Raw genomic sequence first — 27,164 nt, forward strand, 5'->3', positions numbered from 1 at the left:
GGCAGCTCCGTGCTGGCCCTCCGGTCCCCAGGGAGGCAGCTGGGAGGATGCACGGCCGAGCCCCAGCTCCCGGCTGGGGACACGCTTGTCAGCCCCCCGGCCCCAATGAGGGCCTCAGCAGCCGTCCCTTCCCGCAGCAGCGCCCCGAGCTGAAAATCCGCCTTTTTGATAATTTTCCCAGAAAGTGCTTCTGCGGTGCTTGCTTAAAGGGGTTGGAAAATGGGGATTAAAAAGTCCAGAGGGATTTTATTTTGTTTTTTTTCAGCCCCAAAAGATAGGCCAGCTTGCTCTCACTCCCCCAGCCTGGCTGGCCGGGCCAAGGTGGCCCCTTGCCGAGCCGTGGACGGGCTGTAGAGCAGCCCGGGGCCGAGCCGGCATGGGGAAGCGCCAGGCTCCTGCTTCCCCTCCGTGGGGTGAACGCTGACATCCCAGCAAGCGCCTGGGCCGGGAGCAGACCCTGCACGTTGCCTACAGCTGCCTGGGGCCCTGCGTAGCTTTGCCGCAGCCCGGCTGATGCAGGAACGCAGGGAATGGCTTTGGTGGCTATTTTCCCTCCTCTGTCTCTGTCACTCTTTCTGCAGTTTGCCTTTCCTCTCCCCTTCCCCAAAAATCACATTTTCCCACACCAAATCGATCTCTAGCTCGCTCCTGTTTAAGAAAAAAGGGCCGTAAGTTGCATTTGATTAGCTCTGTTGGAGGCTCTTGTTGCACTTTGCATCCCAAGCCCGGCCACGTCGGCTCTTGGCAGCGGCTGGGCTCCGACCCGTGTCCGTGCAGCTCCGGCACAGGGGAGCAGCCGCCTGGACACGGGCATCAAACCCGCCGTGCGCATTTGCTCCCAGCCAAGGGGGAAACGGAGTCAGAGCCTGTGCACGTCTCTCCTCTTTCCTGCCTCTCCCGATTTCCACCCCTGGGTGCTGCGGGGGGAGCACGGCCGGACCCGAGCACCCCGTGTCCTCCTCCACGGTGGCAGCCGGGGCAGCCTGCCTCCGATTCCCGGTTAACGGCAGAGCTTTCCTCGGGGTGCTGGCAACCTCCTCGGCGATTTGCTCCCGTGCTTATTTCAGTAACGGAGGGATTTTTTTTTTTTTTGGTGCCCGTGCCCATCTCTCCGCTCTGCAATTGCCACCACGGCTCGGGATGCAAGGAAGAGGGGATGGGGCTTGCTTGAGGCTCAGGCCAGCGGGCAACAAATTTGCCCAATTTAACCCGGCACGTAGCTTTGCAGGAGGGTTTGGCTGATCGGGACTCGGGTCCACAGGGCTCCTGAGGTTCGCGAGCCCTGGGGCAGGGGCTGCTTTGGGGGAAGGGCAGGAGGGTTTCCGTCCATCCGTCCGTCCGTCCGTCCCATGCGCAGCCGAGCCGGGGCCGGCGCGAGCGAAGCCGACGAGCGGCTGCGAGGGCGCAGCGCTGCCCGGAGCGTATTGAAACGTCCTTGAGGAGGCACCGGGCGGGCAGAGCGCGGCTCGCGGGGAGGCGCGCGGTTTGTTTTGGGAGGCGCCTCGCTCCCCTTCCTCTCTGCTCGGGTAGCTGATGCCGGATTCCCGATGAATTATTTATCGCGGGACTAAAAATACTTGGAAATTTGCAGCGAGGAGCGAGCGGCTTGACCCGCCCCGGCGCTGGCGTTGGCGTGCCGTAGCGTGGGACGCTGCCAGCATGACTCACCGGCCGCCCTCTCCGGCCAAGGAGCCCCGGCGGCGGCTTCGCGCTCGCTCCGGCGCCTCCTGCCCACCCAGCCGGCCCGCGGCAGCGGCTCTCCCTCGCCGGGCAGGCGGGAGGCGGGCAGCCAGCTCCGGCGGCGTGGTCCCCCTTTTTCCCCGGCGATTCGAAAGGGAGCCCGGCCATGGGTCGATCCCTGCCAAAGCCACCCGGTCGAGTGAGCGCCGGATGCCGTCGGGGGCCCGAGGCCTCTGCGGCCGAACGCGGGGAGGGGGGCGGACACGGGGCTGGCGCCTCCCGTCTCTCCAGAGGCGAGAGCCCAGCGCTGGGTGCTGGGGCGCGTGAACGTGCCCCGCGCGATGCTCGGTCCTGGCTCGCGGGGTGCCCCCAGGCACAGCCGTTGGGCTTAGTTCTTAGGTTTTGGTTCAAAATGCTGGGGGTGCTGTTGCAGCCTGGGCTCCTGCGTGGGGCTGTGGGTGCACTGAGCTGGCTGGGACTCAGCTCTGCCGGCGCCAGGAGGGGTTTCTCTTGCCGTGCTTGGCCTGGCGCCCAGGCAGGGGTGAGACGGGGGCGGCTGCGAGGGCACGTTGAGCAAAGGCAGCGTTTAACTGCGCCGAGCGCCGGCCGGCAGCGGCAGCTCACCGCGCGGAGCACCACGGGCGCCGTGGCCGGTGCCGCCGCTGCGGAGTAAAGAGGAGAAGGGGCTAAAGCTGTTGAGGCTGGCGGATGGCGCCCGGCAGGGAAACGCAGGGAGGCAAAGCGGCTGCGAGCGCGATTCGGTGGGAAGCGGGGGAGCGGGTGGCGCGCAGGGAGAGGGGCCGGGGCACCGCGGCCAGGGGACGCCGCTGCTTCGGGGACGGCGCGGCGCGCAAAATCCCCAGGCGGGGAGTCGCGCGGCTGAACCGTTCCCGGCTCAAGGGCACCTTTCACTCGGCTTTAAACCTGCCTTGCGCCGGTGCCGTCGGTGCCTCTCCTTGCCCCAAAACCGGAGGCTTGGCAAGCCGGAGGCAAAGGGGGTAAAAATGCAATCTTCGGCCAGAACAAGCCGCAGCTCGCGGAGGAGGGGCCCCCCCCGCCCAGGGCCGGTGGCACCAGCGGCTGTTGGAGACGTGGCTACGGGCCAGCGTGAACGGGCCACCAGCCCCAGCCAGCCAAAACCGAGTTTTTCCATTAACGAAGCTCCGGTGAGAGCTGTGCTGTGGGCCGGCCACATTTTATCTATTGCATTGTCACCCTGGGTGCTTAATTTGGGAGTCAGCGGAACCAGAGGTGGCTCATCAGCCTGTGACATATAAATATATATATCTTAATCAGGAGGGAAGGCAGGCAGCTCTTCGGCTGACAGCACAGCGCTGGCAGGGGCTCGGGGGAAGCACTGGGGCGAGGGAGCTGTTGCAGTCTCCCTCCCGAGAGCATCTTCCCCACCGGCCCCGATGCTTCTGGGATGCTCCTCCTTCCCGGGGATGCTCCTTGGGGGGCTCCGGCTGGGAAGGGTTAGTGGTTTTGGGGGCTGGAGTAAAAGGCTGGTGCGAGGGCGCTGGGGACCGCGCGGCCGAGGCACGGAGCTGGGCGGCCGGAGCGGCGGCGGGTGCGATGGGCTCTGTGCCGTCCTCGCAGGGACGCGGCGGCGGACATGGGCAGAGTGCCGGCGCCCACCCTGCTACTGTCGATGGTGCTGGGCTGCTCGGCCGTCTTCACCGACATCCTGCTGCCCGGCCCCGAGGAGCCGGTGGTCAACGTGGCCGTGGTGTTCGGGGGCACGTCCTACCCGCTGCACATCCGCTCCCGCCTGAGTCCCCAGAGCTTCCTGGACATGCCCCTGGAGATCCAGCCCATCACGGTCGTGGTGAACAACACCAACCCCAGCACCCTGCTCACCCAGATCTGCAACATCCTCGCCAGCCACAAGATCCACGGCATCGTCTTCGAGGACAACGTGGGGACGGAGGCCGTGGCCCAGATCCTGGACTTCATCTCCTCCCAGACGCAGGTCCCCATCATCAGCATCAGCGGGGGCTCTGCTGTGGTCCTGACGCCGAAGGTGAGGCTTCTCCCTGGTGGCTCCTGCCAGGGGGATGGAGGGAATGGGGCGTATCGGAGCCATTTAAGGGGTGCAGAGCTGGACATCAGGGTGGCTGCTGGTCTGTGCCATGGGGGCGCATTGCAGGGGACCGGGGCTTCAGTGCCCTTGAGGAGGGACCTTCTCTGGTCCCCTGTCCCTTCCCATCCATCTCCTGTGTCCTTGCACAGACCAGGGCAGCCGCATCCCTGTCCTGCCCCACTGCTCTGGGGGATGGCAGCATCCCTCCCTGGCGATGGAAGATGTGGGACCAGGGCTGTCCCCAGCGCCGGCAAGGCCGGGATGGCTCTGCCTGCCGTGGGGCGCCAGGAGGAGGGTGTAATGCCGGGGGACTGCGGTCAGCACAGCCTCAGCTCAGGGTCTGCAGAGCCCAGCGCCGCAGGGGCTCAGCCCGGGGCTGGATCCAGCCCTGGCACCGTCATCAGTGCACCGGGAAGCACCTCGGGTCTGCGCACTGGCGGCGGGCAGGCAGGGAGAGCTGCACCGGGGCACCGAGCGACAAATCCCTCCTGCAGGATTTGTCTCATCTCCTCCACGGTTGCTCCTGTGGCTTTGCCCAGCTTTGGTGCCCGGAGGGGTCCTGCTCCTGACGGCCTTCCCCGGCATCAGCGGCAACTCTCTGCTCGGGGAGTTTGCATTTTGGCTAGGCAGAGTGCAAATATCTAGCCTGTTGCCTCCACTGTTTGGGTGTTTTAGTGTTTTTTTTAAATATTTTGGTTTCCCAGAGCTTTTGGGGGCTGTCACCCCTGGATCTCACCTCTGCAGGTCTGCCCACGCCGACCGGGGAGGCTGGAAGGGGACCGGCTGCCCGGCCGGCAGCCAGCCCTGCCCCTGCAAGCGCCCCCGAGCGCCCCAGCCTGCCCGTCGCGCCGGCGGGTGCCGGCGGGTGCCGCGGGCTCAGGCGTAGCCCCCGGGGCTGTGAGCGAGCCGTCGCTTTGCTGCGGGCTGGCGGCTCTTCTGCAGCCTGCTCCAGGGCGGATGTCGCCAGCGGTGGTGGGGGGACCCGTTCGAAGGCCTGCCCTCCTCTTCCTCACCCGCGTCGCCTGCGATCCCCTTTCCCCTGCGGTGAATCCCCCAGGGATTCACCCGCTCCGAGTGGACCAACGCCTCGGTAGGAAAAACACTTCGCTGGCGATGGAGGCCGTCTGCACGGCAAAACGCTGCTGCCTTTTCGCGACCTTCTGCAAATGCCGTTCACTGAATCATTTAAGACGGAATCAGATCAATTAAGATTTGCTAATGAGAGGCCAGATGGTCGGGGAGGTGGGGTGGGAGGGAAGGAGCAGCCGAGGGGCTCCGGGAGCAGGTCGCGGTCCGGAGGCTGGAACAGGATTTACTCGCCCGGCAGATTATTATTTGCCCCCCTCACTCTCGTGATTTAAAGGGAAATTATTGGTGTGCTTTGGAAAGTGCTGGATGAATTTTGGTCAAAGGGAGAAGTAGTCCTAGAAATGGGGGCAAGAAGAGGCTGCAAAGTGTGGGGATGCACTGGTCCCATTTTTGGTGTCTCCAGCCCTTGGGCCTCACCAGCTCTCAGCCCCCCGACCTCCTCTCGGTGGTGGGTTCAAGGTTTGCAGGGGTGCGAGGAGCCCCGGCCACAGGGCCCTGGGTGCCAAACCCGTCCCTCAGCCCTTCTCCTCCCCACCGGGCTCGTCTTCTCCTGCAGGAGCCCGGCTCGGCTTTCCTTCAGCTGGGCGTCTCCATCGAGCAGCAAATCCAGGTGATCTTCAAGGTCTTGGAGGAGTACGACTGGAGCTCCTTTGCCGTCATCACCAGCCTGTACCCGGGCTACAACATCTTCCTGGACGTCATCCGCTCCTTCACCGACGCCAGCTACTTCGGCTGGGAGCTGCAGGACGTGCTGACCTTCGAGATGAGCCAGGAGCAGAGCAGCTCGCGGACGCAGCGGCTCCTGCGGCAGCTCGACGCCCAGGTGCTCCTCGTCTACTGCTCGCGCCAGGAGGCCGAGTACCTCTTCGAGATGGCGGAGCAGGCCGGCCTGGTGGGGCCGGGCTACGTGTGGATCGTGCCCAGCCTGACGGTGGGCAACATGGAGCGGCCGCCCGCCTCCTTCCCCGTGGGCCTCATCAGCGTGGTGACGGAGAGCTGGAAGCTGAGCCTGCGCCAGAAGGTGCGGGACGGCGTGGCCATCGTCGCCATGGGGGCGGCCGGCTTCTTCCGGGCCCATGGCTACCTCCCAGATGTGGGGCGCGACTGCCGGGCGCCCACCGGCCCCGCCACCAACGGCAGCTTCTACCGGTGAGCCCCGGGGAGCGAAGCCTCCGTGCGGGGTGGTGGGGCACCCTGGAGCATCGCTGCCGCGAGCGTCCTCGCTTTGCAATGGGCCAAGGGAGGAGGAGCGGGGAGGAGGAGGAGGAGGAGGAGGAGGGAGCCGGCGGCAGGGCCACGGCGCTGGCTGGGAGCGGGACGGTGCCAGGCTGCTCATGGCTGACCTGGTGATGGTGGGGTTTTCCCTTTCTTTGGTTGCTCCCACCCACACGTCCCACCATGGCCAGCTCCGGGACCGGTGGCTGCGGCTCCCCAGCCGGCACTGGGGGAGGGTGGAGACGTGCCGTGGGGCCGGTGTGGCAGCGGGGACCGTGCGGCTGCGGGCTCACGGTGCTGCTGTCGCCCCGCCAGGCACCTCCTCAACGTGACGTGGGAGCACAGGGACTTCTCCTTCAACGAGGGCGGCTACCTGGTGCGGCCCACCATGGTGGTGATCTCGCTCAACCAGCACCGGCTCTGGGAGATGGTAGGGACCCGCGGGACCCGCTGGGCTGGGCCGCGGGAGGGCTCGGTTCAGTGGGCTGCGATCCTGCCCCGGGGCAGGTTACACCCTGCAAAACCCATTGCAAATATCGAAGGTGGCTTTGGTGTTGCCCCCACCAATTTGGGGCCGTGCAAACTCCCCCCGCCTGGGTGCACAGAGCAGCCTGCGCCGCGGGTATTTGCCTGCAGCAGTTGCCTACCGCAGCTTCGTGATGGAGTTTCCATGCCCTGCTCCAGCTGGTGCCTGGCATGGGGAAGGGGTCCTGGTGGGCTCCTGCCCCGTCGTCGAAACCGTGGGCTGCTGCGGGGCCTCACCACAGTTTTCACGCCCCGGCTCACCTTGCAGCCTGCAGTGTGCTGGGTCGGCTGGGCCGTGGCACCAGCTCCCGCAGCCGGGCAGCGGATTGGCACGGCTCTGACGGGCACCAAAGCTGTGCAAAGCACTGATTTTCCTTTTCCCCCTCGATTTGGTGGCTGCGGAGTTCCAAAAGATTTCAAAATGCAGACGTCCACCTTTGGGGACCAGCAAGCATTTAGACCAGCAGCAAGCCACACGGGGCTTTTTTTTTGCCCTTTAAATGCATTTCAGTTGATACTTGGCCATGTTTTTGCTCACGGTGCTGGCACAAACCCCGCTTTTTGGGGCCCGGGTGGAAACCCCCCCCCCCCCCCCCCCCGGCGGTCGCTGGTGCAGAGTGCGAATGTGCCCGTGGGTAACGGCGGTGCAGAAAGCCAGCTCGTGGCGACTGGGGCACGCGCTCCAGCGTAACGGTGTACGGGGAGAAGCGAGCCCTCGAAGACCCGCAGAGCGAAGCGCAGGACGCGGCGGGACTCCTCGGCTGCCTGTGCCCCAGCACCCGCCGCCACCTCGCCAGGCGGTGACGGGGCTCTCCCCGGTCTCGGCAGGTGGGCAGGTGGGAGAGAGGCATCATCCACATGAAGTACCCGGTGTGGCCCCGCTACGGCTCCTTCCTGCAGCCCGTGGCCGACAACCGGCACCTGACGGTGGCCACGCTGGAGGAGAGGCCCTTCGTCATCGTGGAGAACACGGACCCCAGCACGGGGGTCTGCGTGCGCAACACCGTGCCCTGCCGCAAGCAGACCAACTCCTCCCAGAGGTGCGCGGGGACGGGGCGGCACGGGGCTCCCCGGCGGATCCCCTGCGCCGCGCGGGGCTGAACCGTGCTGGCGAAGAGGGACGCGGCTGGCGCAGACCGACCCTGTCTGGCTGAGCCTGGGCGAAGTTTTTGCGGGTTCCTGGCCGTCCTCATTAAGAGAGGCTCCACTGCAACCGAGCTTCAAGCCGCTCCTTTCTTGCGGTCTGGGGCTTTAGCTGTGATGTGGCTTGAAGCCCCCTGCCCAGGGCAACGCTCCGGGACTTCAGCTCACCGCTTCCCCGAGGCTTTTGGGAGCTTGTCAGTGGCTTCTCTTCCTTTCTCATTTTGGGGTAAAGCCCCCAAACCCCGTGCACTGTTCAGCAGCAGGGACGAAGCTCAGCATCTCTGGCCCTGCTTCCCAGGCAGCTGGTACCCTGGAGGCACCAAGGGAAGGGGGGGATGGGGCAGCTCTGGGTGCTGTGCACCCCCTGGGGTGCTCAGGGCACCTCCAGGAGGACCTGGGGAAGGCCTGACCCGCTTTTCCTGGCGCAGCTTCAGCGGCGATGGCCCCCCGGACCCCTACACCAAACTGTGCTGCAAGGGCTTCTGCATCGACATCCTGAAGAAGCTGGCTAAGACGGTCAAGTTCTCCTACGACCTCTACCTGGTGACCAACGGCAAACACGGCAAGATCGTCCGCGGGGTCTGGAACGGGATGATTGGTGAGGTAGGGGTGGGCAGGGCTCGTCCCCAAAATTCACCCCCCCACACCCCAAGGCATCCCAGGGCATCATTCTCCAGCCTTGCTTGGGGGCAGGTCCAGGGCTGGGATTTTCCTGTTGAAATGGGTTAGAGTTTCTGCACTTGGACTCTTGTTTGCTTTTGGCTAGCCCCTGCGTAGGGGATAATCCGGCATGAGAAAGAGTGGAGGCGTAATTGTAAATCCCAAGGGTTATGGTTGAGGCTTAACAGGGAAGAACGGATGGGGTGGTCAGAGAGCTGGAAGTTTATCGTCCCCCAGCTGGCTGTGTTTGTCTCACTGTTAGCTTAATAAGCCAATATTAAGAAAAAAGTTAAGGTTGCAAAATGAAGCACTCGGGAGATGAGGAAATGCCTGGAGAAGGTCGTCTGGGTCCCTCAGTCCTGCCCGTTGTGTGTCTGCATTCCCGCGGGGGTTTTAAGGGCCAGCTCATGCCCCGGTTTCTCCATGGGATCCCTGCATGGTCCAGGAAGCCCTTTGGGCACATCCTTGTCTGCGCAGGACCCCGGGCTGCCTTCATCCTGGTCCGGTGCAGCAAGGCACGGCCGTGGCTCCACCGCGGTAGCCAACAAAATACCATTTCTCACTTGGACCTCCAGCACTGGGGTTGCTGCCCGAGGGGCGCAGGGAGGCTCAGGCTGACGCCGCAAGCGCAGGCAGTTTCCAAGGGTGCTGCCCCAAAGGAGGGTTGCAAATCCCGGAGCTCCTGAAATGCTGCTCCGGGTGCCTTCAGCCCGCCTCCTCTTCCTCCGGCGGCCGGCGGCACGTTGTGGGTGCTGCCGAGCCGCCCCCGCTGAGGGTGAGCTGCCCCTTCCCAGGTGTACTACAAGCGAGCGGACATGGCCATCGGGTCGCTCACCATCAACGAGGAGCGCTCCGAGATCGTGGACTTCTCCGTGCCCTTCGTGGAGACGGGCATCAGCGTCATGGTGGCCAGGAGCAACGGCACCGTGTCGCCCTCCGCCTTCCTCGGTGAGCAGAGCGGGCCGGGGCGGCGCGCACCTCTCCGTGTGCGTGCACTCGCACATGCGTGTGTGCATGCGGGTTCCTCCCGTGCTTTTGGCAAGCGTGAGTTAGAAATAGCATCATTTAAAAAAAAAAAAAAACCTGTTTGTACATCGCGAGCGAATGAGATTGTGCCGGCAGCTTTGTGGCTGTCTCCTCCCCATGCCGTAAGTAATCCTTTTATTATGGAAACTGAGGCTGGGATCGGCGTGGTTTTTCCTCTCCATCCCTTGCGTAGCGGAGGAAGGATGGAGGCACTGGAGGTTTAGAGGGAAGCTGGGGATTTGCTGGCGCTGAAATCTGCTTGAGGGGATCTGTTGTGTTTGCTGAGCCTTCACCAAATCCTGCGTTTGAGCCGGGGAACTTCCTGGTGCAGGAGACTGCGGGCGCTGAAAGTTCGAAGGAGTTTTAAAAAACAACTGGGCAAAAAGCCTGGGGAGGCAAGGAGGTTGGCCAAGGTCGTCGTAAAATTGGAATTGAAAGTTAGGTGATTTCTTGGGGCTTTCCAGCAAGAGCGAAACAGCAAGAGCCCAGCTTAGGTGGAGCAAGGGTTCGCACACGTGGAGCTGGGCTCTTGCGTCGAGACGCGTCTGAGAAGCGTGTCGGCCGTTGCGTCCAGAGGGCCTGGATTAATCCCGTCCCTCAGGCTGCCCCGGACACCGGAGCCCCCTGCGCCCGCAGTGCCACCCCGCAGCTCCCACTCGGTGTCTCGCCTCTGCCCCGTCCTCACCAGCTCCAAACAACGGCTCTGCCAGCCGGGGCTTATCCCAGCCGCGGCTCCACCGCCCCAGAAATACCTGGGGTCACGTTCCCGGCTGGAGCCGGCCCCCCCTCCCGTGGGAGCCCGGCTTGGCTGCCGAGTAATTTCGATTTCATAAGTACATTTTGCCTCGCTTCCTCTTAATAATATCCCTGCGGCAAGGCTGTAATTCCTCCGGAGCAGACTTATTGCCTGGGATTATTGGCTGAATAATTTTGCAAAGAAAGAAACCCGCCTGGGTTTCGTCGCGGGGGCGGCGGCCGTGGGGGGGGGGGTGCGGATGGGGATGGGGGTCCCAGCGGCTCCCCGATGCCTTGCAGAGCCCTACAGCCCGGCCGTGTGGGTGATGATGTTCGTGATGTGCCTCACGGTCGTCGCCGTCACCGTCTTCGTCTTCGAGTATTTCAGCCCCGTGGGCTACAACCAGAACCTGAGCAGCGGCAAAAGTGAGTGGGGGGGGGGGGGGGCGGCGGGCGCGGGGCCCCCCCGGCCGGGCTGACGGCTCCCCGCTCCCGTCCCCTCTCCCCGCCAGGGCCCGGCGGTCCCTCCTTCACCATCGGCAAGTCCGTGTGGCTGCTCTGGGCCCTGGTCTTCAACAACTCGGTGCCCATCGAGAACCCCAAGGGCACCACCAGCAAGATCATGGTGCTCGTCTGGGCCTTCTTCGCCGTCATCTTCCTCGCCAGCTACACGGCCAACCTGGCCGCCTTCATGATCCAGGAGCAGTACATCGACACGGTGTCGGGGCTGAGCGACAGGAAGGTGCGGGGCGCGCGGGACGCGGCGGCGCTCCGGCTCCAGCGCTGCTGTGCCAGAAGCCTTCGTTGTGCCCCGTGCCTCAGTTTCCCCATCCATGAGGGACAAGGGCAGGAAGGAGCCCAAGGAGCTTCGCTTGTGGGCACAAGTGGGGATGCAGAAGGGTGTTTGGGTGCCAGGCCGTGGCACACCTTGCAGATTAGACTGTTCTCCCTCAAAAAGGTTATGGGGGTGGGAGCTCCCCGGGGGGGGACGTTGTGCCCAGCCTGGCCGTGCACGGACAGGCAGCCGGAGGGACACGGCGAGGGGCGCGGGGGCGGCGCCGGGCCCCGCGTGACGCCGCTGCCCGGGCCCCCCCCCCGCAGTTCCAGCGGCCGCAGGAGCAGTACCCCCCCTTCCGCTTCGGCACCGTCCCCAACGGCAGCACCGAGAGGAACATCCGCAGCAACTACCCCGACATGCACACGCACATGGTGAAGTACAACCAGCGCTCGGTGGAGGACGCGCTCACCAGCCTCAAAATGGGGTACGGCTTCCCCCCCCCCTCCAGCCATGGGGTAAGGCTATCCCAAACGGGGCGCAGCTCCCAGGCCCCCCCCCCCCCCCCCCCCCGTACGAGGTATGGCTTTGTACGGCTGCCCGAGATGGGCACAGCTCCCCCAAATGGGGAACATCTCCACCAAATGGGGTACGGCTCCCTCAAACGGTGTGTGCCTTTGTACAGCCCCCCCCACATGGGGTATGGCTCCCCCAAATGGGATACCCCCCCCCAAATGAGGTATGGCTCTCTATGGCTCCCACAGGCGAGCTATGGCTCACTTTAGATGGGGTGGGGTGCACCCAAATGCGGTACAGCTCTCCCAGAGGGGGCACAGCTCTGTATGCCCCCCCCCAGATAGGTCATGGCCCCCCAAACGGGATGCAGCCCCCCCCCAGATGGGATACAGCTTCACCTGGCCCCCCAAATGGGATGCAGCCCCCCAGATGGGGTACAGCTTCATCTGCCCCCCCAAATGGGATGCGGCCCCCCCCCAGATGGGATACAGCTTCATCTGGCCCCCCAAATGGGATGCAGCCCCCCAGATGGGGTACAGCTTCATCTGCCCCCCCAAATGGGATGCAGCCCCCCAGATGGGCTATGGCCCCCAATGGAGCTACAGCCCCCCCCCCAGGGGCTGCTCACGATGCCAGCCCCTTCCTCACCCTGCCCTCTCCGGGCGCCGCAGGAAGCTGGACGCCTTCATCTACGACGCGGCGGTGCTCAACTACATGGCGGGCAAGGACGAGGGCTGCAAGCTGGTGACCATCGGCAGCGGGAAGGTCTTCGCCACCACGGGCTACGGCATCGCCCTGCAGAAGGACTCGCGCTGGAAGCGGGCCATCGACCTGGCCCTGCTGCAGTTCCTGGGAGACGGTGGGTGCGCGCCGAGCCGAGCCCCACCAGCTCCTCGTTAGCCTCTTCTGACGCGCTCCTTGCTCGTCCCCTCCCCAGCGCTCCTGCTGGCAGAGAGAAGCTGCTGGTTTTATTTTAAAGTGTTTATTTGTTTCAGTCTTGTAAAGGACAACATGAGGGTCTTCTGGCCCATGGAAACCCATCCTGGCACAGCGAATTAACCCAGGGACAGCAGAGGAGGAGGCTTTGCCATCTGCCCGCCCTTGGCATGGGCTGTTTTGGTCCCTGGCGCCCTCAGAGGGGCTCAGACCCTGCCATCAGCTTGGAGACTGCCATGCACAAAACATATGAGGGCCAGGGAGCCGGGGAAGGAGAAGGAACATCACAGGACAGGGAGTGTGGCCAGCCAGCACGAGGGAGGAGGAAGATGGAGGGGCGAAGGGGAGAAAAGAGAAGGGAGAGGGCCTGGGAGAAGCATGAGCATCTCGCGGGATGCTCAGGCCACAGGCGATGGCGAGGGCAGAGCTGATACCAGCTCCAGGGGGTGATTTTGTCCTCTTCCTCCAGTGACGGTGATGGGTAGGAGCTGTGCTTGAGGAGACACGGCCTGAGTGGGACTTTTTCACCCCATGCCTCTGTATGTGTGGTCCCAGGTGAAACACAGAAGCTGGAGACGGTTTGGCTGTCGGGCATCTGCCAGAATGAGAAGAACGAGGTGATGAGCAGCAAGCTCGACATCGACAACATGGCTGGGGTTTTCTACATGCTGCTGGTGGCCATGGGGCTGAGCCTGCTGGTCTTCGCCTGGGAGCACCTCGTCTACTGGAAGCTGCGGCACTCCGTCCCCAAGTCCCACAAGCTCGACTTCCTCCTGGCCATCAGCAGGGTGAGCACGTGGCCACTGGGGGCTCTCAGAGTGCCCAAATTTCCTCCTGCAGGGCCGTGGAGGTGGGCAGAGCTTTGCTGATGCCCCTTGGACCTGCGTGGGGCTTGCTGGTGGAAATGCTCGTGTTGAAATGCATTGTCGGTTGGGGAAAGGTGTCGCTGGGGATGTCGGTGAGCGGGCACTGGGACAGGGCTTTGGTCTCCCTTCGCTCATGTGAGGAGCCTGGTCTGCAGAATGGGGGAATGGCAGTGGGATGGGAGCTGCTCCATGGTGGAGGTGGGAGCGGGGATGTGGGGGTTTCTCTGGCCGGGCAGTGGAGCGGGTGCTTGTGGGGTCCCCAGCATGGAAAGGGGCTAAGACGGAGGATGGGGCACATGTGAAGATCTCGGCTTGGCTTTCCTAATAGCCGGAGATCTTGGCCTGAGCCGTGTCATCTCATGCCAGCTCTTCTTGATCCACCCAAACCAGCTGCTGGTGTAGAGGCATTGGCAGACTGCATGCAGGACGGGCCGGACTGGTGGATGTGGGACATGGAGCTCCAGCTGCTCCGCTGATGGGGCCGGGGGGGTTCCCCTCTCTCCGCAGGGCATTTACAGCTGCTTCAACGGGGTCCAGACCCTGGCGAGCCCCGTGCGGGTGCCCACCCCTGACGTCACGGCCGGCTCGGCCCAAGCCAACGTGCTGAAGATGCTACAGGCCGCCAAGGACATGGTGTCGACGGCCAGCGTGGGCGGCTCGCTGGAGACCGCCACGCGCACCATCGAGGACTGGAGCAGCCGCAGCGAGCGCCTCCAGACCACCTTCTCGCTGAGGACACCCCAGCTCGTGGTGCAGAACAGCACGGGCGCCCACCGGCCCCCCGCCCCACCGGAGAGGTTCGGCCGGGTCTACGCACCCAAGGGCGCTCCTGCGGGCCTGCCCCAGCCCGTCCTGGTGGACTCCAGGCTGCCCGGGGACGAGAAGTGGCGAGGGGCCAACGAGCAGCCCCACGTCCTTCACCCGCTGAAGTTTCGGGGCGGCTGTTCGGGGGACAGAGCGCTGCCGGGCTCCGCGGCGGGCGGTTTCCCCCACCTCCTGGTGAAGACCACGCCGGAGGGGGATGGCCGAGACCAGCTGCTGATGGGCAACCACGTGGGCGCCACGCTCTCGCCCCTGACGCCGCCGAGGGAGCTTCCCCTGCCGGACATCTACCGGGAGCACAAGCGGCCGCCGGCGCGGGGCGACCGGCTGCACAGCACCCCGCTGCTCTACGGGGACGGCGGACACGGCGGCCCGGCGCCGCTGCCCCGGCTGCTCTCCGCTTCCGCGAAGGAGGTGGTGGGAAGCCCTTTCGGGCCGCCCTCGTGCGCCCACGGCTCCTTCCCCGGAGCCGAGAGGACTTGCAGAGCCTCGGGGCCGGGGGCCGGCACGGCGGCGGAGCAGGAGCGGCTGAGCCGGCGCGCCGCCTCGTCCCGCGCGTCCCGGGAGCGGGGCGAGAGGCGGCGTGGGCCGGGGCCGTGGCACTGCGGCGGCAGCTCGCCCACCCGCACCGACGTGCCCGACCTCTTCCCCGCGGGCGCCGCCGGCTGCAGCCCCCCGGCCGAGGGCCTGGTGCCGCCGCGCTCGCCGGGGGCCCGGCTGCCCTCGTACGGGGAAGTGTGCCGGCACCACGCCGGCGGCCCCCGCTACTCGCACGGCCGCGCCAACGGCACCCTGCCCCTCTACGTGGGACGCCTCTGCCGCGGGTCCCCGCCGGGCCGGAGCGCCAGGCGCCCAGACAGCGGCTACCGGGACTGCGGGAGCCGAGCGGCGCCGGCCTTCCCGCGGGCGGCGGGGACGGAGCAGAGGGAGCCGCCGGCGGGGGCCCGCGGGGCGGCGGGGGGCTACAGCGGCCGCTCCTGGCGGCGGGTCTCCAGCCTCGAGTCGGAGGTGTGAGGGCGCGGGATCGGGGGCATCGGGGGTCCCGCCGGCGGCTGCCCGCCTCGCGCCCCGCCAGAGCCGCCGTGCGCCCTCCTCTGCGCCAGCGCCGGTGGGGAAAAAGCGAAGAAGTGACCTTTTCCCGCGCTGCCCCGTGGGCTTCAGCGCGGGTGATCCGAGGCTCCCGCCGCCGCCAGCGGGATGCCAAAAGGCGGGATACCAGCGGGAAGCCAAAAATCCACGTGCGGGGCGACGGATACGCCAGGTCGGCGGAGAGCACGAGAGCAGGGACGCAGGGGCTGGCGGCTGGATCCTGCCGCCGCACACGGACAAGGCTGGTCGGGGGGCAGCAAACTCCTTGCCGCCGCGTTTCCTTTTCTGAGGGACTCCAAAATGTCATGTCCGGGCCATTAAAGAGACGTTTTAAGTCTTTGCGGGGACCGTTCTTCCGTCCGCCTGCGCCGAGCTCGGGGCTGCCCTGGGCTCAGCCCCTCGGTCACTGCGACTCGGTTCGGCCAAATGGGACGTTTGAAACCTATCGAATAATTCCTGCAGGTGGCCGGAGAAGGGGCAGCTGATGGGCTAGCGATGCGCCGGCCGGGTCCGAGCCCTGCCTGCCCTCCGCGCAGCGCTGCGGCATGGCCGCGGCGCCCGAGCAGCCTCGTAAAAATGTGCCGCAGGGGAAAAGATAAGGGGGGGGGGGGGAATCCTCCCCCCTCCCCAGGCTGCTGGAGCAATAAGGCAGGCGAGAGCTGTGAGCCTGGTTTAATCCTTCTCTTGCCTCTAACGCGTCCCTCTCCCAGTGCCGCTGGGGCCCCGCGGATGGGGAGGGCAGCGATTCGTGGGCAACACCGCGCCGGGGGCACCAGGAGCTGAAGCTGCCTGGGAATCGGGCACGAGCAGGCCAGAGAGCAGCTTCGCGGGAGCCACCTGCAAGTGCTGCAGCTCCTTGGCTGTGCAAAGCCACCGGCTGGGCCCTTTTTTCAGGGAGCTGCCACGATGCCAAGCCATGGTCGCTCTTCAGGGCTGGTTTCGCACTGGTCACACACATAAATGTCTCTTCAAGGGGCTGATCTAAAGCACCTTTTTTCCAGTTAAAAGCAGCCTTTTGGGATGCTGGGAGCAGCTGCTGAGTTGGGAGGTGCAAGGGGGTGAGTGCATGGCCCCCAGGAGCCCCGGCACTCGCCAGCCAGCCAGGCATCCCACCGGCGACCAAGGCTGGCTTGCTGGGAGCACTGGGGTGCATGGGGACCGGCCCGGGGGGGGGGGGGGGTTAAACTCTTGGGGAAGGCAGAGAGTGCTGGGCTGCTGCTGCGGGCGGGCAGACGGGGTGCCTGCACATGCAGGGGCCATGCACGCGTGTATGAGCCTGCATGTGTGAGCACGCGTGTGCGCATCTGCACGCAGGCAGCGGGTGTTTGGCAGCTGCCGGTGGCCCTTTTTATGTGGGCAATTACAGCAAATAGCTGCAGCCTGCCTGTGAAGTCCATAAAAGCTCTGTGGAGCTGCGATGCTGGGTAGGTGGTGGTGGGTGGGGGGGGGGGGGGGCGGGGGCCACAACTGGGAGCTGCGACAGCACTAATCCTGGCCGGGGGGGGGGAGGGGGGGTCCCTCACTCATCCCCCCATCCACCCCAGGGGTCGTCCCCGTTTGGTCCCATGCACCAGGCAGGCAGGGACAAGGGGGAATCACTGCAAAGCCCTGGGGAGGTAAGGAAGGGCCTGGAAACGCATGGCTGGGGACAAAAAAGCCTCTCTGACTATCCATCCATCCATCCATTAGTCCATCCATCTTTCTGTCTAGCCATCTGTCTAGCCATCTTTCCGTTCATCCATCTGCCCATCTATCCATCAGTCCGGGATTAAATCCAGCCTCTTTCCCCACTAACCGCCCCCCCCCCCCAACAGCCTTGCTGCCGTGCTGCCATCACGCTCCAGTGCCGACGCTTTAATTCCCATTACTTATTTATCACCGCAATTGTCTTTTAATTGCTTTGGCGGCCCCTCCGAAGGCATCTTGGCGAGGGGAGAAGGTGACGATGTATAAATAAAGGCGATAAACAAGCCTGGCGGCGCCACTTGCAGGCATGGGGAGGCTTGCTGGGCCGGTCCCGCGTGGCTCCGGGGTGCCAGCGGCTCCCTGGGGAGCTTCCCCGGATCGTGGCTTTGCAGCCCAAGGAGTCAGCACCCATGGGTGCCCTGGCGCAGCACCCCCCGGCTCGGCTCAGTGGGGCCCGGCCAGACCTGAGTGGGGTTTGGTGGGAGCTGTAAGCGCAAAAGGGAGCTGAAAGAAAAGAAAAGAAGAAAATCCCTAACTCCCATTTTTAATTAATTAGTTATGTCCCCAGTGACTCATGTTTTATCGAAGGACCCTGCTGCGGGAGGCTGGGACAGCCGCGGGGACCGGGCGCCATCCGACAGGGCACCGTGGCCCAGGTGCACCGCGGCCGGCGTGGGCAGCAGCCGCCCCCTGCCCCGTGCCGTTGCCGTGTGATTTGCAGAACTTATTTATATGCTAATTGCAATGGGACGAGCTGCTTTTTTTTTTTTTTTCCCACTTTCCCTTGTGCCTGTGGCGTTAATTTGGGGCGCTGGGGGGGGGGGGGGGGAGAGGAGCAGCCCCGGCGCCTGGGTGAGGGCAGTGGGATGCTGCACCACGGCCAGGGTCCGGCGGGGAGCCGAATCCAGCCACAAGGGCTCAGCGCGGCCCCTGTACGACGGCTGAACCATCAGGGTTAAAAGAGGGGCCGAGCTGCTCCTGCCACCATCCCCGGCGGCATCGTGGGACAACCCCGGCTGAGAAACGCAGGCGGGCCGGGACCGACCTCCCGGCAAAGCGGCCAAACACCGGGCGAAGGCGGCTGATGGAGGCAGAGAGACGCAGCAAAAATCCCGGCTAAAAAACGAGCCTGGCACCGAACCCTCGGTGTGGGGCAGTGCTGAGCAGTTTGCAGGCAGCGTTTCAGCTAATCCCGCCTGCGTGGGGCAGGATTTTGCCCTCGGTGCCGCCGGGACGCATCGCTCGCTCCCTGGGAGACGAGAGCAGGGCACAGATTTGCCCACGCATTCGTCCTGGTGCCAGCGCTCAGGGGCTCAGGGGCTTTGCGGAGCAACGGTTTGGTATTTTAGCGCTTAACAGCCCTTGAGGGATATTATTTCTCTTTGGTGAAAGCGTCTAATCAATCACTTTTTAATTCAGCCCGTTCTGGCACCCATGCCACCGTGGGATGCTGCAGTCTGCAGTTTACGAGTGCCCTGGGTGGAAAAAAACCCCACTGCCGGCGCCTCTGTTTGCAGCCCGCCTACCGCACGCAGCAGCGGCGGCGGCTCGGCCCCGCTCACCCCGCACGCCTCCTCCGGGTGCCGGGCCCCTGCCCTCCCCGGCAGCGCTGGGCTCCGCGCCGCTCGCTTTTGGGCTGACGGAGCCGAACTGCGGTAGCTAACTCGGAGCCTGTCACCACGGCTGTACGGGTAGGGTTTTTTTTGCCCTGACACGCACCATTCCCCCACTTTTAACAAAGAGTTCGGGTGTTATTTTCACCCTGCCGCGGGCCCTTCCTGAAGACCACGACAGCTCCTCGGTTCGGGGCCCAGCTGCCCCCGCACGGATTCGGGAGGTTCAGCCACCACCTTTCCGCACACCTTCAAATGACTAAACCCCCCCCGAACAACACGGGGGCGACGCTGTTCCTTGGTGATGTTTAAGCCTTTTCTAAACCTGTTTCTCCTGCTCCAGGTTTTTATTTTTCCTCCAGCGGCTGTTGCTCTTTGAAGTGCTGCAAATGACCGAATCCATCCCCGATGCCAGTTTGATTTCGGATTCACCGTCCAAGCCCCCAAATCTGCCACTGCTTGTGAGGTCCTTCGAGAGAATCACAGCGAAAGTGTTTATTTCCATCGTAAAGATGTGTTTTAATATTTTACCATAAATCAAGCTGCGCTTTATGGCGATAATAAATTTGTTGGCAGAAACTGCCTTTGCAGCCCGAGGCAGTGGTGCAATTCAATTTGTTTGGTTTTAAGTGTAAGGATATGTAATTGAGAAGGAGAAAGTACAGATGTTTTAATTGAGTTCCCAGATACCACCTAGAGTTGCAGGAGACTAATAGAGAGGAAGAGGTGAGGGTCTCCATTACCCTCTCCGCTTGCCGTTCCTCCTTGGCCTGCGGACCCATTAGTCACGGGAGTCCCCTCCAGGAATAGCTGCTTGTTGCACCTACGAGAGGAGGAAGGGAGGGGAAGAAAGACGGCAGACTAAAACAGATGTATAATGTGCATTTTATTTTGGTTTTAATCCTTTTTTTTTTGGAAAACTAATTACAGTCAGGACAAGCATCATGTGAGGATCTGTAATAATGATTTGTTAGCATTGATAACAGCCAAATAAAAATAGACTCATTGCTGATCTGCAAGAGGAGAGCAGCTCCCACCCCGTGCTGAGCCGGGGTAGCAGCTGGAGTCACCCACTCCCCGGCTCTGCTTCCCCCAAGCCCAGCGCAGGGCAGCGCTGGCCCTACCGAGCCATCCCAGTCCCCCTTTCACCGGTAATTTTTAAGGCATTGCTATGTCAGGTTTTGTATGAAAAATGTTCTCTCCGCCACGGAGTTTCTTTCCACTAAACGCCCCGATTCCTAAGGTAGATTTGTTTCGCTGCTGTGCAAGGACAGCAGCTGTCTGGGAATTCTTGGTTATTTATTTAAGAAATCACTCACGCTCCTCGGGGACCAGAGCTCTTCCAGGTGAGGTACCATGGCGGATGCTGGGGACAGGAGGCGCGAGAGCAAGGCAAGCGGCCCTCGCCGTACCGCGGCATCCAAGCCCCGCTGCCAAGTGGCTCGCAGCTTAGACCTACGGCCCCTTGGAAGTCACTGTCACGCACCACGCCAAAGAGCAGAGCCGGTCACCGAGGCCAGGGAAGAGAAGGCACGTCTAAATGCAAGTCCATCAAAGGGAGCTGGCCGGGGGGAGGCTGGCAGCCCCGCAGGCGCATGCGGTCGGGGGGTTGGTGGTTGTGGCGGGGTGAAGCCGGCAGTGCCATGTCCCAGCCCCGGGGGAATTTAGCAGCTCCTACTAAAGAACAAGCGCAGTGGTGCTCCACCACAGCCTGCCGTCACCCCCGCGGTGGCAACCGGGGGGAAGGCGCAGGGGGTGGCATGCCCCGCGGCGATGTGCTGCGCTGGGTGGTCTCAGCCCTCCGCTCTCACGGCGAGCGGTGGAGTTTGAAGGCTGCTGCTGTACGAAAAGCGAGATCCCTTCTCCGACTGTTTGAGAGAGGGAAGGAAGGGCAGCCCTAAGCGGGGAAAGGATGAACGGAGGTGAAGAAGGAAGTAACCGAGGACAGCCCGCTCTCTGCGAAGGCAAGAAACTCCGCTCAGTGCCTGAAGGGATGGAGCTGACTCCAGCGCCCTGCAAAGCACAGGCAGCCCGAGGGAAACAGCCTCAGCCCCCTCCGTAAATCCGCACCTGCGCACTTGCACAGAGGAGCAGCCTCCTGCAATTTTTCCACCCTTCTGAAGGCTCCTTTCGTCAGGATTAAATCCCTCCCTCTGGCTCTGCCCATCTCCCCGCTGCACCAGGACGGAACAGGCCAGCGTGCCCCACCGCGGCATCTGCGACCTGTCCCGTTTCTGGCAGCCAAGGCTGCGCAAGAGCCCCGAGAACAAGTGACAGAAGGGAGCAGTTGCAAGCGCCTGCCCCGTGCCTCGCAGGGGCTCCCCGCTCCGCTGCCCGGGGAATTTGCCCTCCAAACTGCACAGCTACCGTCACTCTTCCTAAGCGAGACACCAGCACCGGCTACCCGTAAAGTGACTTGCTAATCCGGCACTCAAGGTGCCACATCAGCTTTCTTGTAGCACTTGGGGCTGTTGAAGTCCACTAGCAAGGGCTGCCAAAACCTGTTTAGGACGGAGCTGGAGATGAGGGAAAAGGTCCCCCCGGATCCTCTCCAAGCAGCACAGCAAGGACCCGTTCACAGTGCTCAGGCCTGAGAGGTGAAGGGACTTTTGCTTTAAAAACCGTGTAGTGTTTTCGTACAGCTCCAGGTACTTGCATACTCCCCCCGGAGGAGCACTAGGAAGTCCTACTTGAAAACAGAGCTTGATTAAAAAGCAGCTGCACTTCAAAGCTTGCTTTTAGTGAGCAGTGACACTTAATATTAGAGCAGCGCAGAGGGCAAGAGGATATAGCACCAGTGGCATGCACCTGGCTTTGAACCCGCTTTAATAAGGGCTGAGGGAGGAGAAAGGCTTAAAATATTTCAGGTGAAAACTTCTAAAGTTCTTCCTTCTGCTAGGAAAGCCTATATGATCTTTGCCTAAGGGCCTCAGATCCCTGGAACTGATGCTGTCTCTCACTGGGTGGTATTAGAGTGACCAAGAGAAGCCTCAGAAGCAGAGATTATAATCTAAGGCATTAGCTGCCCAAGATAGCAGGCAGAGAATTATCTGGGAGCCCAGCAAACTCTCACGTAGGCTGAACGAGACCAGCAAGAAGCCCACCTTAACCCTGCGCAGAAGGAGAGGATGGGTGGGCTCAGGAGCAGTTTCATAGGGTTCCAGTTTTCTCTCTCCCAGCGCGCAAGCTCTGCTCCTGCAGAGCCGCACCACCGCACAGCCTTTTCCCGCTGGCACGAGCCCATTCCCTTGAGTTAACACCCACCTTGTTTCAAGGCTAATTACCCAGCACAGGAGGCTGGAAATGCATCAGTGTGCACAGCCAGGGCTCTCACAGATCTAACACGCATCAGGCCTGGGTAATTAGCACCTCCCCAGCCCACATAAATCCTGACCACCGCAGCCGGGGCCTGGCCTGTTGCACCAGCCCTGTGTGAAACGGAGAGTGGCTCTGCCAACTGAAGTCACTTAGCTGCATGCAGGCTGTGGTTTCCTTTCCAAGGGTGAGGAGCTACATCCCTGCACGCATATGGACATTGCTCTATAGGGCTAAGGCTGCCAAAGCAAAGGAGAATAGGATGAGAAGTGTGAATGTAAACTCCAGGGCTGGGGAAAAAAAAAAGAAATCCAGTTCTGCTAAGCAAGAGATCCCAGATCCCAGGCAATCTGTGGTGCTCCTTACCCAGAGCATAAAACAGGTTAACGCTTCTGGAAGAAGAAAGTGTAACAGATATTTAAAAAAAGAAAAAAGAGGGCTTGGGCTATTCCCACCCTAATTTATTTTCTCCCCCCTAACTGGCACAGGAGTTTTGTGTCTGTGGGGGTCGCAGTTGAAGAACAGAGGTTAATTTCCCCCAAATTCCTGCCGGATTCTGTGCGCAGCAGGTCCCTGCTTTTGGGGCAAGGGATATTTAGCTGAGCAGCGTAGTGAGCAGCCAAGGCTGTCGGCTCTCCTGTGTGCTGAAACCCGCAGCGTCAGAGGAGGGCCGCTGTAGGGGCAGAGAAAGCGATGCTTGAACAGAGCTCAAGGCAGAAGGGGCTGGGCACCGGTTAATCGTACAGGCTGCCAAGAGCTCAGCCCCATGCCTTCGCACAGCGGGTCCGTGAGCCAGGACTGTAAAAAGGCTGAGTCCACTCCACCCACACCCGACGTGGAAGTGGAGAAAAAGTCTGTGTCCAGGTCTGACCTGTGTCACCAAACCAGTGGCCTGGAAACCTCCCTTCACGCTGCCTCTCCTTCCCCCTCCGCAGTCCCAGAAAAGCTGAAGTGCTGGAATCTCCTCTGGAGCCCCGGAGGGAGCGCGCCACTACGCCCACATCAGAGTTTTGACTCACTCAGAACAATGTTTGCAGTCACAAACACGAAGCAAGAAAAGCCCCATATGAGCACGAACACAATCCAGAAGGTGTGCCGGAAAGGGGACAGGTGCTTGTTAACAGTACCACTGCCGAAGACCAGCTGAGTGTCCTTCCGACTACAGTATGCGAGGAAAGCTGGAATGAGGTACTGGATCCCATTCCCAGCATAGGCTCCTGTGATCCCCACCAAGGACTCCAGATCGTGGGTGCAGAAAGCCACCAGCACTGGGGGAATCAGCGTGATGGCAGGAAAGACAATCCTATCCACCACCCATGGGTAGGTTCCCCCTTCTCTGTGGAAAAGGGTCTTCCAGTTGTTGCGCAGGGTCACAGCAATGATGGGGAAATTGGTGCTGATGGTGAAGACTGGGAAGAGGCCCAGGAAGTAGCGAATGAAGGCGATGTTGATGATTTCACAGTTGGTGAAGTTGAGCGTGTACATGTCCATGAGGGTGTCATTGCGGAAACAGTAAATGGCAGTGAAGGACAGGAGGCTGTAGAAAGCCAGGATCAGGATATAATCGAGCAGCACAAGCTTGTTGACATGCCTCTTCTTGGAGATGGGTGTGATGAGGGACGGCAGGGAGTGCTGGCACATGAAGGAGTAGATGCACACCCCAAAGAGATTGTGGATGCCTGACAGCTGGGCCATGGACGGGTGACCCTCTGCTTGGCCTCTGCTGATGCGGATGAGGGCCAGAATAATCATGAGGATGAAAGCTGGAGAGAGAGAATGTTTCAGGTCAAGCCACGTCCATGCTCCCCACAACCCTCCTCCCATCGGCACTGGCAGCCTTGGCACCAGATCTCCCGACTGTGCCACAAGAGCATTTCCCTGTCTCTGGAGAATGTGGTGCTGCACATCAAAGGCAAGATGCACAGGAATTAATCACGACTTTCATTGCTAGTCAGCACATAAGGGAACAGGCTTAGGACCGTCTTTGGCAGACATCTCCCTCCAGTCTCCCTCCCTCAGGGACTCTCCCACCTGCTTTAGGAAATGATTGCTCTAGGCCCTTCAGAAACGTAACACTAACACTGCTGTCCGAACTCATCACCCTCTTCCCCAAGGGTCTCAGGCCATGTAGGCTTCTGCCATGCACATTGGCTAATTGTCACCGTCTAGAAATGACTTACGGAGAGGTTTGAGCCTTGACCTCTAAAGGAGGAAAAGATCAAACCTGGCTGCAGAGTCAAACCCAGCAACATTCTTGCATGGTTTGTGGCCGGACTAATATTTTCAAGACCTCACCTATGTATACAGGCAGATGCATGCGAACAGCTACTATAGAGCTTTCCTGTCCCTGTGACCTGTCAAGCACGATAGAACAAGAACTAGCCAGCCATTTCCTGGGTAGGAAGAACAGGCTGTCTGTAGTTAATCCCAGGTGGAGAAACCAGTCTGGAAGGGACTAAAACAGCACTGAAAGGCTGCTATTAAAATTCATCACTTCTAGGCATGAAGTCTGCTTGTCTACCCTTTACTTATGTCAGGGAAAAGCCTAATAACATTTTATCAGCTTGTCACAAAAAGCTACTTGCTATGGACAAAAAGGAAACGGAAAGATTGGGCTAATACCTTTATTTACTCTGCTGGTGGAAATCTGAGCCAGAAGCAGTTATTGTGAGACTGTTATTCCTAGCATGGCACAAACAGCAGAAACCTAATTCTGGCATCACAGAAATCACATCAACCTGGGAAAGACGATCATCAGCTGCTGGAGTTAACAAGGAACAGGGGAAAAAGCCTGCCTGGCTGGGCAGCAAGCAGCAAAATTTACAGTCTGATGCTGGCAATGGATGGGTCACTGTGGCTTGCACAGAGCTGTCTCCTGCACTGGTTTGAGGCATCAAAGCACAGCCATGAATTACCAGGTATTGAAAAAAATAACAAAGTGCTGACACTACTATTATGGATAACTTTGAATGTCATAAATTAAACAGCAGAGAAAGTAGAGCAGCGCACATCCCCATGGCCAAGCCCATAGCAGGCAGACCACTGGCACTGCAAGCAGGGCAAGGCTCACTGCGGAGCAAAGATACTCGCTTGCTCTGCTGGAAACCGGCAGCCGGAGATGGAAAGCCTTGCCAGGGACGGGCCTAGAGAAGTGATAGTTACAGACCAGTTAGCAGACGCTGTCTCTGCTGTCCCCAGAGAGACCAGATTAACCTTAGCTGAAGCATCATCATCTCTCACACCCCCCCCCCAGCAGTTTCCCAAACAGTTTCCCCTCTCTCTCCTCTCACAGCAATCCTTCTTCTTATCCTCATGTTGCAAACACTGGTTTCATGCCAAGCACTTATGTATCCACACTCTGCATTTCACCTCTTACTGCCTCAGGAAACCTCTCAGCTTCCAACTGTTTCCCAGTGGCAGGGAAAGTCTAACAGTTCTCCACAAGCAGACACCAGACTGGAGAGATGACAGCAGATCTATTACTTCAAGGCACCACAATAGCTGAGCTACTTTGGGAGTGCTGGGCACTATAGATCTCCCCAGGACCAGTCACAGAGGGCTAGGAAAAGCAACAGCTCATTGCTCTGGGTGTGCACAATTCCCCTTGCCTTCACTCAAGCTAGTAAGTGAGATGCACTGTGAACAAAAGCACGGTTACTGTGTCTTCCCACGCTTCCCCATTGCTCTCCAGAGGAGAGATGTTTGCCAGCCACATCAGGTAGAGCAAGATAACCTTAAAGAGATGTGTTCCAGGTGACAAGGCATCGGGTACACTCCCTGGGGTTGCACATGCTACAAGAAAGAGAAGGCACCCTGAAGACCAAGACAAACCAGGTTAGGCAACTTTGGAAATACACTGAGGTCATTCCTTTCCCTCTCGCTTGGGGAAGTGGTCAACCTCTGAAGCCCAAAACCAAACCATTCCTGCATCTTGAATAGATTTGACTGCAAAAGCCTTGCTCCTCTTCCCCTGCACACAAGACAGTGAATCTCTACCAGCTATGCTTAGCCCAGAGTAAAGAGTTTCTATCCTATTTCTATCTCTCAACTCTCTCACCATTCACTCAAAACCCCGCTTTCCACACTGACACTAACAGGACCAGCTGGACTTCAGGGAAACCTCCAAGCTTGTAACCCATCTTCAGTCAGAGATCCAAAGGCTCTTCTCTGCCCCAGCATGTGCTTTTCTGGTAGGGAGTCCTGAAGGATCAGGTTTCCAGTGGATTTCCTAAATGTCAGACAGAAGCCTAAAGGCTTAAGAAACTAGAATTCAGATAACTTTTGTTTTTTCTTAAATGCTTCTTTCAGAAATTAAACCTTCTAAAAGTTTGAGAAGTGATAATCCAAGACTAAGATCTAAACTCATACTGTTTTCAAGAAGGCAAGGTGTGATGCCTTACTAAGCACTTGGAATCAAGGTTTGAAATGTTACACCAGCCTTTGGAACACCATGCTGTTCCTTAGAATAAATAGCTCCTTCCCTGCCCTGGTGCAACAGTACCCTCATTTTGTTAGATTAAAGAAATCACACTCTTCTGGTCTTTGCTTCTGTCCCTTAGCACCTTCTAGCATCTAGATTTAAATCAATCCCCCTTGGACTCTTCACTCAAGCCAGGGCTCATCTATACATAACACAGCCCTCCCTCCCCAGTCACACATGCTATTTTGAGAAAGGAGGCCTACTCCAAGGTATCTGGTAGTCATCCTATCATTCTTGGCGAGACCCAGGGAATCCTGGGGCTGGAGACAACCGTGCTTTGGTAGTTAGGAAGTCTAGAATCTCAGATAGCTTGTTCGAGCTATCAGTGCCACAGAAAGTTGCTTCCTACTTATTTCCATGGACTGAAGTGGATTCCTAAAGAGAATCTCCTTAGACATCTCAGATCCCACTGGGCCAAGGCACAAAGCTGACTTTGCTCAGCTATATTTGGAGCTTTACCCTAGACAAGAAATGGTACAAACAAGATCAAAACATCACTCCTGGGGTTTTTTGTTTTTTTTTTCCTTTCTCCTCCCACCCTGAGACCCATGTATGTGGGATAAGCCAATAACTCTCCCAGAAGTTCCCAGCTCTAGAGGAGGTGCTGTGATCAAGCGTTCCCCCTGCCCTAGCACTAGTGTTCTGTGGATGTACTTTCTCCGAGAGAGATGGTAAACTGGAAACCTCCCCTGCCCAATTCCAACCCCAGAGATCACAACAGCAACCCTGCCCTGACAGCTGTTTTCTCTCACTCCCTGGGGTGGAAGTTTCTCTTGCCCTGCTCCTAGAATCAGAGAGTTAAAACATTTGCATCCTAGATTTATTTCCCTGTCCCTGGGAGAAGGCAAGGCTGAAATGAAACTCTGAAACCTAGTTATGCTGAATGATAAATCAAGATGAAAAGAAGATG

General features: G+C 60.5%; 2 protein-coding genes across 2 annotated transcripts in view; one reads left to right on the forward strand and one right to left on the reverse strand.

Annotated features, from left to right (window-relative positions):
- Nucleotides 1-3,295: 3,295 nt before the first annotated feature.
- On the forward strand, nt 3,296-15,473 carry GRIN2C (glutamate ionotropic receptor NMDA type subunit 2C). Its single transcript, XM_067308112.1, has 12 exons — nt 3,296-3,703; nt 5,409-6,001; nt 6,383-6,497; nt 7,421-7,632; nt 8,164-8,338; nt 9,190-9,343; nt 10,457-10,582; nt 10,669-10,898; nt 11,258-11,418; nt 12,119-12,306; nt 12,939-13,171; nt 13,757-15,473. Exons 1-12 carry the CDS (start codon nt 3,296-3,298, stop codon nt 15,083-15,085), a joined length of 3,924 nt encoding a protein of 1,307 aa, XP_067164213.1. The 3' UTR covers nt 15,086-15,473.
- A 3,855-nt stretch (nt 15,474-19,328) lies between these two features.
- Nucleotides 19,329-27,164, reverse strand: part of TMEM104 (transmembrane protein 104) — a 45,768-nt gene continuing 37,932 nt past the window's right edge. Inside the window, exon 9 of the mRNA XM_013961719.2 lies at nt 19,329-23,537. Coding sequence (XP_013817173.2) covers nt 22,777-23,537 — 761 coding nt within the window. The 3' untranslated portion in view covers nt 19,329-22,776. The remainder of the gene's footprint in view (nt 23,538-27,164) is intronic.

This window comes from Apteryx mantelli, chromosome 19 (genome assembly GCF_036417845.1).
Source record: "Apteryx mantelli isolate bAptMan1 chromosome 19, bAptMan1.hap1, whole genome shotgun sequence".
Lineage (NCBI taxonomy): Eukaryota > Metazoa > Chordata > Aves > Apterygiformes > Apterygidae > Apteryx > Apteryx mantelli.